At 42.7% G+C, this 12,212-nt stretch overlaps 1 protein-coding gene across 1 annotated transcript; it reads right to left on the bottom strand.

The window, feature by feature from the left end:
• Window positions 1-337: 337 nt before the first annotated feature.
• metrnlb (meteorin like, glial cell differentiation regulator b) lies at window positions 338-8,544 on the bottom strand. Its single transcript, XM_050045562.1, has 5 exons — window positions 8,165-8,544; window positions 6,831-7,014; window positions 6,511-6,736; window positions 3,728-3,787; window positions 338-1,247 (listed from the first exon to the last, which is right to left on the bottom strand). The coding sequence occupies exons 1-5, from the start codon at window positions 8,257-8,259 to the stop codon at window positions 931-933; spliced, it is 882 nt and encodes a 293-aa protein (XP_049901519.1). The 5' UTR covers window positions 8,260-8,544; the 3' UTR covers window positions 338-930.
• Between the last annotated feature and the right edge of the window lie 3,668 nt (window positions 8,545-12,212).

Genomic DNA, 12,212 nt, shown 5'->3' on the forward strand with positions numbered 1-12,212 from the left:
CTCCACAGGGGGTAGCTACGCCAGCACTGACGCACTGCTGCTCTCCCGCCAACCAATGGTCACTGAACACACATAATGGTTTTTTCTTTTGGGTAGTTACGTGGATAATATCTCTTTGTTTGCAGCAGAGCAGGCTGGTAACTTCTGCTCTTTCATTCTTCAGTCATACTATTAACTTCACTTGCCATCTGCTTTCAATTATCTGCACCACACTGAGCCCCAGTGTGTTTTACAGTACGAGACACACAGGGACAGGTCTGTTCATAAAATATCAGGACATACAGACTCACTACGCACAGAGAAATGGATGGATCAAACGTACACCTTTCAACAGAGAGACAAGGATGGCTTATTTTATTTTTTGTAAATGTATAGACCCTCTGAACTCATTAGCAAAACACACTCACACACTAAGAACATAAAGACTCACAGAGCTGCATACCGTACACTTCTGTCAGAAGACTCCTAAATTTTACAGAAAGCTTTTTACAAAGCAAACATTCATTTCAAGAATGATCACACAAGCAGTATCGTCATGGGAATAAAAACTTTAACCAGTTAGGCACAAAATTAATTTAAGCTCATCATTCATTCATTGGCTGTCTCACTCATGCACAAACATATTTACACATACAGTATGCATGTACAGTCAAATGGAGACATTTTAGTTTAGGCGACACATTGGCTACTAAAATGTCCAACTGTCTTTTCTGCTGCAAGGCAACAATAAGTTGCACAGCACTGAGAAGAGCCTGCAGGAGTAGCCTTTAACAACAGCTGGGGGTCTGTAACTCTGTTCATCTCTCAGACAGGCTCAAAGATAATGTCACTCCATCCTCCAAATATTGGCATGTTCCTCTTTGTGTCTTCCACACTGGCTTTTTTGAGAAGCGCTCCACCCTGTTTTACCCACAACCATGAAGAGATCTCTCAGTCCGTGTCTATTTCACAGGGGTTCGTTCCCACTTTCTGTGCTGTGACGTACAGCTTCAGGAAGTCCTTGTAGCGAGGCACGCAGCCGAGCCAGGCTTCGCCAAAATGGATAGAGCCAGTCAAAAGGTACTCATCCCCTCCAGGATACACATTGCACTGTGTGGGAACACTGATGCGTCCACCCCAGCCCCGCCCTCTGGCTCCACCCCAGGCAAACACCCTGCTCTTCTGACGGAACAGCCGACTCAGAGTCACCACAACAGGGGAGTGATCGTTAGTACCTGACGCCACGCCTCGAAAGACGCCGCTACCAGCTACAGAGACAGGAACAGGAGAGACAGAGAGGAGATTGAGTCAATGAATTAAGGACAGCTGCAATAAAAGTGTGTAAATTAAAGCAGGACGATGTATTTGTTGAAACTGGACATAACACAACATATCCGTACTCAATTCCATACACTGAAGAGTTTTGCTGATACAGCCTTGCTATGTGTGTTATGACCGGTAGCTAACGGTGGCTAACGTTAGTAAACTCAAGATACTGTTGTGTAACTTAGTCAGTTCGCTGACTGTCTAACTTCACTTGTGTCACTGTTACACTCAGTTTTAGCTCATAGAGCGCTACAGGGACGAAAATGAGTTAGCATTTTAGCACTCCCAGTTCCCTCGTCTTGAAATCAATGGGTTTTTGGTTAGATACCTTAAACTAGGCCTATGGTTGACAAAAGCTTAAGAGACTTATACATTTTATTCTACAACGTAAAATAAGTAACTAAGTAGGCTACCCCACTAGTAAATTTCAATTTTTTTCATGTCTTCCAAAAGACAGTTAATAACAAGTGGCTAAATGAGACCACAGAACATCATCACACTAAAAACAGCTTTAGAGCCTTGTTGTTCCGGTGACGTTAAGTCATGTGACCATGGTGTAGTTCATTTATAGGCCCGCGTTAGCTACAGTATTTATTTCTAGTGATTGCATTTATGCTTCATACATCATAAAAGTGATGTTCATAATCCAAAATTCAGTGGAAAAATCCCATTAGCCCTTTGATGAAGGAACCAGCGTGACACTAACTTCTGTGTCAGGGTTAGCTTCAGCTCTCTATTCGATGACAAAGGATGTCTTTAAGGAACTGACTCAAGAGAATCTTGGGAAATGTCGGAAAATTCAATGTGCCATTATCCTGTTTTGGCCACTGTTTAGTAAAAGTAAATTGGCTTTCGTATCTAGAATTAAAGGAGAAGATACCGCTCTTTTGTCTGTACGGTAAATATGTAGCGTGAGGCAGTTAGCTTAGCATAAAGAATAAAAACTGTAACTACTGTCTGCTGCAGTTAGCTTAGCATAAAGAATAAAAACTGTAACTACTGTCTGCTGTAGGGGTGGGGGAAATTTCTGATTCTTAGATGCATCGCGATTCGGACGTGGACGAATCTGAATCGATTCACAAACGTCCAAATTTCGATTATTTAAATCTGTTAATTAAAGTAATACAGAAGGTTCTAAATAATGCGGAACTAAGAAGCGCGGTACGTGTCATCTCCGGGACACTTTGGGATGCGCACCTGGAGCAGACACGCCGACATGCGCACAGAGGAAAACAAACATGGCTGACCGCTACCCACCTCGCCGTGAGAGCTGAACAGCTTCTTCTAATTTAAAAGCAGATGTGTGGAAACACTTCGGCTTCTACAACGTTGACAGCAGAAGCGAACTGGACAAGAGCCACGTTATATGTAAGCTGTGTCGTGCTAAAATAAAATACTTTGGCAACACAACAAACATGAGAAGCCATGTAACTCGATTCCACCTGACGGAGGAGTCAGGGAGACGGCAGGCTGTTGTTGCTGCGGCAACTAGTGGCGCTACCGACCAGAGAACAATCGAGGAAGCAATTAGAAAGCTGCCACCCTCATCGGAAAAGGCGAAGCGAATTACGAAGGCCATCGCGGCATTTATTGCCAAGGATTTGCGTCCTTATTCTGTCGTGGAAAATCAGGGATTTCGAGCACTGCTGCATACACTGGAGCCCAGATACACCATCCCATCCCGACGCTATTTCACCGACACTCTACAACCAAACCAAAACAGAAGTCATGGCCTCACTGTTGAAGGCAGGTAGGATCGCAGTTACATGTGATGCGTGGACGTCTGTCGCCACCGAATCATTTGTTACTCTAACTGCGCATTTTATCTTGTGATTTAAGATACCTGTTGTTACCTTTGGTTCCGTACAACGAAGTTGTAACTTTCCAGTTTGCAAGCATTTCCATTTATATGTTTAATAAAATATAATGGAAATGAATTCAACTGTTTCTTATTACAAATGCACTGTTTTTAAAAATTGCAAGTGTTGAATGCTTATTCAGTGAGACAAAAAGAAATGTGTGTTGTGAAAAAGTGCATCAATATACATAAATTAAAGATGCATCAATAATCGATTTATAATCGAATCGTAGCCCCTGAATCGTAATCGAATCGCGAGGTGCCCAAAGATTCCCACCCCTAGCCTGCTGGTTGTCAAGAAACTGGTCCCAGCCAAGACACAGTTCACCACATAACCCACCACATATCAGCAAATTGTTGTTTATACACTAGCTGTTTTCCCATTTTTTCAGTCTTAATACTAAGCTAACCAGCTGCTGGCTAGAGCTTAATATTTACCACACAAATATGAGAGTGGTATCAATCTTCTCATTTAACTCTTGGAAAGCAAGCAAATCACCATATTTCCAAAACTGAAACCAATCCCTTAAATGTTGATGTGTGCATTTCTGTGTATATACTTACCAAAGTCACTGGTGCACACAGCCATAAGGACCTCTTCATCTGAGCAGGGTTTACAGGTGACTAAAATTAAAAGACATGAAGAAAGAAAACATTAAATACTTTAACATGAAACCACATAAGTCCTTATTTTCACGACTGATTTTCTTTCCTCTTTAGCTTTGCTATGATCCTGAGAGTTGTCTGACCCTCTGTCTGCTTCCTGCCCTCTCCTTTTCTCTGCATTAGTGGGTGTTTATGAGACAAAAGAGACATCAAGAGAGTAGTGAATGAGAACAGCAGGTGAGGGACGAGACGTAATCACAGAATTACCCCTTGACCCTGTCAGCTATAAAAACAGCTATAAAACGCCCAGGCACACAGACAGACAGGCTTGGACAGGCTTTCTTCTGTCTCATTAGGAAAGCAGTCTGGCTGCTCCACTCCACCCACCGTCCCTCTTCCTCAGCAGTCCGCTTTACTCATACGGGTGGGCTACCCCAAAATCCCTGCTTATGGGGCACGGGTCTGCTCTTGATTGGCAGTTGAGAAATGATTGGCTGACCCTTGTGTTTGACCCTGACGTGACCTTTTGATTGCCCTGCTTGTTTTCGTAAGTCTGACTGAGACTAAGGAGTGTGGAAGTGAGGAAGTGGGGGAGGAGAGGGTGTCAGAGAGGAGCAGCACGTATGTAGGTGAGATGAAGAAACGGGGTGAAACTGTAACGTAGCCTTTTGTCACCTTCATTTTATGTCAGCGGGAGGACGGCTTGTGTGTGAGGAGTTTAACAGACCATTTTAACCAATTTAGTCAATTTAGAAAAAAACAGATAGTATGAAATCAGCTTAGTTGAGACGGTTAATCTGTCGCCATGAATATTTAGACTTATGTTTTTAGTTCTTCTGGTGATAAAGACATTGCAAGCATGAGCAGTTTTGGAAACATTTGCTTGTTGGTGTGTTTAAATCCACTAACACTCAACAAGTGTCCAGTTTGTAAGATTTAAAGGAATCTAGCGGTGAGGTTGCAGAACTGAAACATCTCCTATGGTCCAGGCGTTTAGGAGAACTACAGCGACACGAAAACACTAAGGGTCCTATCTAGAGCCAGGGTTTGATGTTTCCATTCTGGGCTACTGTGAGACAAGATGGCAGACTCTGTGGAAAAGGACCAGCTCCGTAAGTGGATTTAAATGGCTCATTCTAGGGTAATGAAAACACAATAATTCTTATTTTCAAGTGAGTAATGAAAAACACATTAAAGAATATTACATCCAATTTCTGCAAGTAGATGCACCTAACGGCCGGGCTCCACCGGGCACGTCAGCAGCGCGAGTCCCGTAGCAGCTCGCCCCCCTGTTAATCAATTACTGCGGCTCCACCGGCAACGGGAGCGGCGCAACAACCCCCGTCTGTTGCGCGACAACTCTCTATTTTACGCGGCTCTTCTATTTTTGACGCGCTGCTATCAGAGGTGATATGTGATGATTTTTTTTCATGCATTTACCCATGTTTATCCGTGACATTGTGTAAATGTCCGTGGCGGACATTTGAAAGCGAGTAGATGACAAACAGTACAGTAAACTTGTAGATAACTCAAATATATGTAATAACTTAGGTGGAAAATGCTTTAACATTTCATGCAGCCTACATGCAGCCTCTCGGCTCGGCAAACGGTAAACAACCCCGCTGGCTTCTTTATGTGTCGCTTCCGTACGCAGTCAGTGGAGCCCAAATGAATACGCCGCGATGCCACGCTGACGTGACGCTTACGTTTGCAGCCGGTGGAGCCCGGCCGTTAGTCCTACAAACTGGACCTTTAAGGAAAAGTGGGAATATCAATTTATACACATGCAGCATTTAAAGCAAAAGTCCTGCATTAAAAAATTAACTTAAATAAAAGTATATAAGTATTAGCAACAACTACTCAAAGTATCACATGTAAAAGTACTCATTATGCTGAATGGCCCTTATTAATTTTATATCAATATAGCACTGGATCATTATTATTGCTGTAGAAAATATGTAAGCAGTACATTCATCTTGCAGTTGGTCAAAGTGGAGCTAATTTCTACTATGTCATACTGTCGGGCTGTCTTGCATATGATGCATCACTGAGCTAATCATATGTTTTGTGTGTAAAATCATTTTAAAAGTAGTAACTATAGCTACCAGATAAATGTATTAGAGTAAAAACTACAATATTTCCCTCTGAAATGAAGTGGTATAGAAGTATAAAGTTGCATAAATGGAAATATTCAAGTACAGTTCAAGCATCTTAAAGTCTGAATTAAGTACAGGACTTGAATAAATGTCATGTTGAAGTATGTTCTTCACACCACCCCCATTTGCTTTCAGTTTACCTTCGAGATGTGGTTTTCAAGAACAGGATTTAGAAACTGGATACAGTTTCATAACAGTTCCTGCCCACAACTTCATTATGATGCAGAGGTAATTGGAAATTAGCTAAATGAAAACCTGTGGGTTTGGAAAATGGCCGTCAGTGCTACAAACAATCATCAGAGTCACCACTATGATTCAGCAGTGTGTCGCCTGTGATTTTGTGCCAAGAGAAAATTTAAATTTGAATTCTACTGTATATTATGAACACATAAGTGACCAGTGAAACTGAATACTGTGATTTGAGCTTTTAAAAACTAGCATGAGGCAAGAAGAAGAAGATTTAGGATCTCTGTTCGCACAGAAAATCACAGGACAAAACTCACAATCTTGACACAACACAAAATTCCAGTACAAATAAGGCTGTATCTCTACATCCTACAGGAATGGGTGCATGCATTCTCTCACCTAAACCAGGGTGCAGGAATGGGTACATGTGCGCCCCGGGCCCCTGACTGGGCACCAGCTCGTACTGGAAAGCTGTGATCCTCCGGCTGATGTCTGTCTGAGGGACGGCCTCCACAAAGAGAGCTCCCTCTGCCAGGCTGAAACAGTGTACTGAGCCCTGAGCCTGGTCCTTCTCTGCCAGCAGCAGCCTCAGATCCCCGTTATGCTCCAGATACACATGAGAACCCTGAACATGGAGGATCCAGAGAGGAGGACACATGTAAGCTGCTTCCATCTGAGACACCACACTGCAGTTGTAGTACTCTGGTGTCATACTCTACCTGGGAGTAAGTGTAGGGTTTGACGCACACATGGAGACCCGCCATGTGTCCGGATGAGGGCTCTGTGTTTTGCCGCAGGTTGACAATGATGGCTCCTGTAGGGTAGAGCCACTCTAGAGACCCCTGAGAGCAGCGTAGGTAGACCTGCTCCACATCCCTGCGATGAGACTCATGGCTCAGACCGCTGTGGATGAGAAGACATTTCTTATATCAGGCATCCAGAGTGAGGATGAACAAGATCAAATGCCAAAAATCCTTAAATGTCCAACAATAAGGAAACTTGGATTCAGAATTGTAGAGCCCCAAAAGTGACTCCTGTGAATTCATAAAAAAAAATCTATAATGACATGCTGGAAAAACAGAGTTAAAGACACACATGGAAGGGATTTAATGATATTGCAACATTCATTAAGAGCAACTCTGCTGCAGCTGTCTGCCAACAAATCCTTCACAGTTTGGACGTATGCGGTCGCTTGTCTCTGATGTGCATAAGCTACCTCAACACCAGGAACTGAACGGGCTATTAAGTCGTTGGAAGTCTGAGGCTGGCAAACTTTACAACACAGTGCGGAGTGCAGGCTTTCATATTTTATGACTCAGGGACCTGGAGGAGTGATCAAAGAGGCCATATAGCTGTATTTACTTAAGATAGGAAGTGAAGCAGAGACACTCCTCTGATCAGAAGTACTTTTCCAAAATCTTAAAGGGAGTCTCTGACTAATTAAAGCACCTCCTGTTCATGAATAACTGGTTTTCACCATTCATGAGTCACTTTCCTTTCTGAGAAGAGTGATTGTGTAAGAATATTTTAATAAAGATATTCATGAGTTACTGAGATCTGACGTCACAAAATGTCAGAGTAGTAACCATAAGCAATGGCACATATGACTAAAACATCCTTAACTGGTTTCCATTGCGGATCTGCACCAGAATTTGACAGTAACATATTTTACTCTGACCTCCCAGTGTCCTTCCTGGAGATTAAATTAAATCTTAATCAAACATCCATGCGTCTAATTACTGCTTTGAGTCTGGTGAAGACCTCAGTAATGCACAACAGAGTCACTTCAAAGACACAGCCTGCCTCACACACACGACTCAAGTTCCTTTCATGACTCCCCTGCATTTCCAGAATTTAAGATCCATGGATTAAAGTCAAAAGTTCATGAAAGTGGGAGCTCAAAAACAAGAAGGAATATATTTCCTTATGGAGTTCTATAAGAAGATGCTGATAACATTCCTGAGTTGTGTGCTGTGTTTTCTTTGTCACCTATAACCACTGATATCTGCTCCTAAATTGAGGTTATCACACATCCTTTATCCATCTTCCTCACCTTCCTCTCCAGCTGCACTGGTCGCTGGAGTACTGTGCCACCGCCCGACACAGGAGCACAGCTGTGATCCAGTGCGCAGCCCACGGCCGGAGCATGGTGGCCCGTCCGCCCCGGCGGTCACCGAATCTCCCCGCACAGCAGACCAGCAAGCCGCGCGCTCTACTGCACCCGAACCGCAAGGTAAAATAAATCCCCCGGAGCTCCTCAGCGCGCGCACACACGCTACATGGCGTGTTCAGCCGAGGCGAAGGCAGAATAACATTTTGATACCAAGTTTGAAAAGAGAAGCAGAGAGCGCGCGCAGCAGGACAACAGGCTGTTTAAAAACACTTTGGCTCCGTGCGCTCCGCTTCACGTCACCGGGGGCGCGTGCCAGCTGCTGACTCCGCTTGAGTGACACGCGAGCGCTCGCTCCAAACCACGCCTACACATCCCCCCTGGAAGATGTGTGTAGAGGAGGACCTCGAGCTCTTGTTGCAGCATGAGAAATAGGCTACCATCAAACTTTTACACAAATTAAACTGGACCTACAAACTGGTGTTGCGCATCCAGCAGAGCTCGTGATACTCTTTATGAGTGAATAGAATAACGTTTTTGAAACTAAAAACAAAAGAAACTTGGTCCACAAATGGACATCTGCACACATAACAAGCGCTTTCAAGTAAAAACAAATCTGGAAACACATGTATAACAAAATGCAGAAGCCAAATGACCTGCTTTTAAAACATTTGTCCTGTACCAGCTCCTGGTACATAACTCATTCAGGTCTGAAGATGCCAGAGAGAAGTACAAGCCCGTGTGTGTGTGTGTGTGTGTGTGTGTGTGTGTGTGTGTTGTGCGTGCTTTATTAACAGATGGATCATATTATCGCGGTGAAAATGAGAGCAGCATGCAGGTCTGGATCAGCAGCACTCTCCCAAACACTCACCAAAACCTCCACAGTCACTGCCAAACCCTTCACTGCAAAGATATTCATGCATAGGAGTATGATTTTTTAAAAGGATGACTTTATGCTCTGCAGCCTACTTTAATGGAAGTATATAACTAATATCCCTGCATTATTATCGTTTCATTAATCGTCCTCCTTGGCAACAGAGAGGCTCTGACGTAACAAGAAGTCACACATGTGCTCTAAACGCCTGTTTTGAGTCTCAGGGCGGTTTTCCCGTGAGAAAACAGTCGGAACAGCAAGCATGTTACCGACTCGTCACATTCCCCCACACAGCCAGCTATGTAACACATTTCGAGAAATGCCGAAACACAGACTCCCTTACACACCTCCACCCTCCTCCTCCTCCTCCATACTCACACACACTCACACACACAATCTTACTATGCCTCTGTGGAAATGGGAATTTCCAGTATTGTTACTGTTATCAGTCTATCAGGACTCATTTAAAAAGTAATTCATTTTATTTTGTACAGATTGCATTTTACAATATAAATCAAATATTCATCTTTCACTTCCCTCTTTGATTGTTACTGATGATGCTGTGCTAGAGCCAAATGAAAGCAACAACCAGGCTCAACTACACTAAACAAACGGAAACTGAATTAAAATTAAGTTCAACTTTCTAATAAGACATAAAAGGCTTATAGGTTGTAACTAATGGCTTTATTCATAATAATAAATAATTTGCTAATGCTGGATCAATCATATGACTTTGATTAGGACAGCATTTGGGTCACCAGGCTGGGAAGATCCCTTGGATTACCAACATCAAAACTGCATCACTACCTTGTAGGTAGATGGTAATTTATGAGGAGGACATGGGTATACTCTTCTGTATATTCCAATGGCTTTTTTGGCTGATCGGTGGTATACAGAAAACAGCCAGAAAAAGAGGTGGGTATAGCCCGTACAGCTGCATATACCCTCCACTACCAAATAAAGGATAAAGACCAGCTAAATAACACATAACCACAGACTTCATCTTTATTTCAGGTATATGTAACAGGGTCAATTATACAGTCACCTTTGGGCGTACCCCACCTTTAAAGGGGTGTTTCCCGCCTTGCCTCTCCCCATTTTGCTGTTGTACTCCATGGGAGAGGTAAGCGACATCGCTCTTGTAGTAAGTTCCGTGTTTTAGCACTGTTAAGCTGTTTATAAGTTAATTTCTCAGCCTAAACTTATTGTATAGGGCCTTGCATTATATGGTCGTAATTGACGGAGGATTTTGTTTTTACCTTTTGCTGTCATGTATGTTTCCTTTTTTTTGTTGTTGTTGTACTTAACTGAATGTAACATGGCCACCCTTTTGCTCTCTGATTGGTCTGAGATAATTAAGATGGGCAGGACAGAGATTCAAAAAACCACTGGTCCAAAACCTTTCAAGGTAAGCCATGTAGCACTTTGATTAGGAGATAGGAGTAGGAGTACTACAGCTCAAATAATGAGGGTAACGATAAAAGTGATTGTAGGATGTTGTATTGCATTAACTGTCTGACTTATAGAAATATTTCCACAATACATTTTACTTTTTATTAGGAAAAGGGTTTTAAAAGAGCGCTTAATGCTTTCAAGTAAAAATTTAGCTAAAATGGGAATTTTTTTTTAAAAGTAAACCAGAATGTTTTAGGCCACAAAGTGCCATAGAACCATGACTTAGGCTGCTGTGTGCCACTCTGTGACAGTACAGACATTTTTTGGGTCACTTAAAAAATAATGAAGATCTATAAAGTAAGATCTTGTGAAAGTCTTCAGAATTTTAGGTGTCTGTCTTGGTAACGTACCAAAAAGTATCCAAAATCACCTGATTTCGCCCTGTATAAAAGCATCAGCATATGATTTGTTAACAATGGATAAAGCCATTTGTTGCTTATAAACTTAATAAAAGATAATGTCTTAGAGATCAGTAGCAAAATGATGTCTGACTTACACACTTGCATCCAGGGCACATTACAGAGTGCCCCAGGAATGAATCCTAAAACCTGGAAATGAGTAAGCATTTCCACTCCTGGTTCCCTCGTCTCAAAGTCAATGGGTTATTGGTTAGATACCTGAAATAAGGTCTGTGGTTAACACAAGCTTAAGAGACTTTTACATTTTATCACATGACATAAAATACGCCAGTGAATACCCCACTTGTAAATTTTGAAACTTATGTGTCTTAAAAAGGCGGAGTTGCTAACAAGAGGCTAAATGAGACTACAGACTGTCATCATGCCTAATCGTGTTTGGCAGTGGTGATGTTAGGTCACGCATGGTGTCGTTTGTTTGTAGCCTGACTTTAGGTTTTTACTTCTGGTGATTGCATTTAGGCTTAAAAAATTGTAAAAGTAGTTTACATTTCTGAAGAACAAAACATGTAAGTATCATAAACGTCTGTTTGCCATAAAGCTTATTTTCTGCAGTCGTCCAAAATGTAATGGAAAAATCTAATTTGCTTTTTTCAGAGGGAGCCAGGACTATGCTAACTTCCCCCCACTGAATGACCTGAGAGGTGATTTTCTACACTTCCCTCTGTCTCTCTGCACAAAGCATAACACATCTGTATCACTGTACCACCAACACATTTCTCCCTCCAAGTCCCCAGATTTAAAAAATTTCACCACAAACACGTCTGAAGCCCAGACACCAGCGACCGCAGAGGGAGTCTGACCTGAGTCTAATCCTGTCACCGTACCAAAGGAAGTCTGAGCTGCTAAAGTGCTGTTTGACCTCATGTGCTCCTTTGCCATGTGAAGTATTTACAGAGCAGCAGAGCCTCTGACCTGCTCCCCTTATGCCCCCCTGCCGTCACCTGGCTCCTCTCAAGCGACCTGACAGGAGGAACACTCTGTCTGTCCACACACTGCTTCCTCAAGGAGCCACACATTCCTCTATCTCTGATTACAATCTTCAAGACCTTTATTTCCTCATTACTTGTAAATTACCCATAGAGTCTAAATGAGCATCTCTAGTGGATCTTTTGGTAGTGCCTTGCTCAGAAAAACATCACACACTGCTCCTCTACAAAGGAAGCCTGACGGAGAAGTCTTCAGGCTGACCAGCTGACTGCTCACAGCAGAAAGGTGGCAACGCCTTTATTTTACACCTGCAGCT

The sequence above is a fragment of the Epinephelus moara genome, chromosome 5 (genome assembly GCF_006386435.1).
Source record: "Epinephelus moara isolate mb chromosome 5, YSFRI_EMoa_1.0, whole genome shotgun sequence".
Lineage (NCBI taxonomy): Eukaryota > Metazoa > Chordata > Actinopteri > Perciformes > Serranidae > Epinephelus > Epinephelus moara.

What these genes read in the sequence shown, in the direction of transcription:
- metrnlb (XM_050045562.1), bottom strand. Translation starts at nt 8,259, where the DNA reads ATGCTCCGGCCGTGGGCTGCGCACTGGATCACAGCTGTGCTCCTGTGT. An exon ending in CAGTGCAGCTGGAGAGGAAG is followed by an intron (nt 7,015 to 8,164) that starts GTGAGGAAGATG and finishes TCTCATCCACAG; the next exon opens with CGGTCTGAGCCATGAGTCTC. An exon ending in TGTGTGCACCAGTGACTTTG is followed by an intron (nt 1,248 to 3,727) that starts GTAAGTATATAC and finishes CTGTCTCTGTAG; the next exon opens with CTGGTAGCGGCGTCTTTCGA.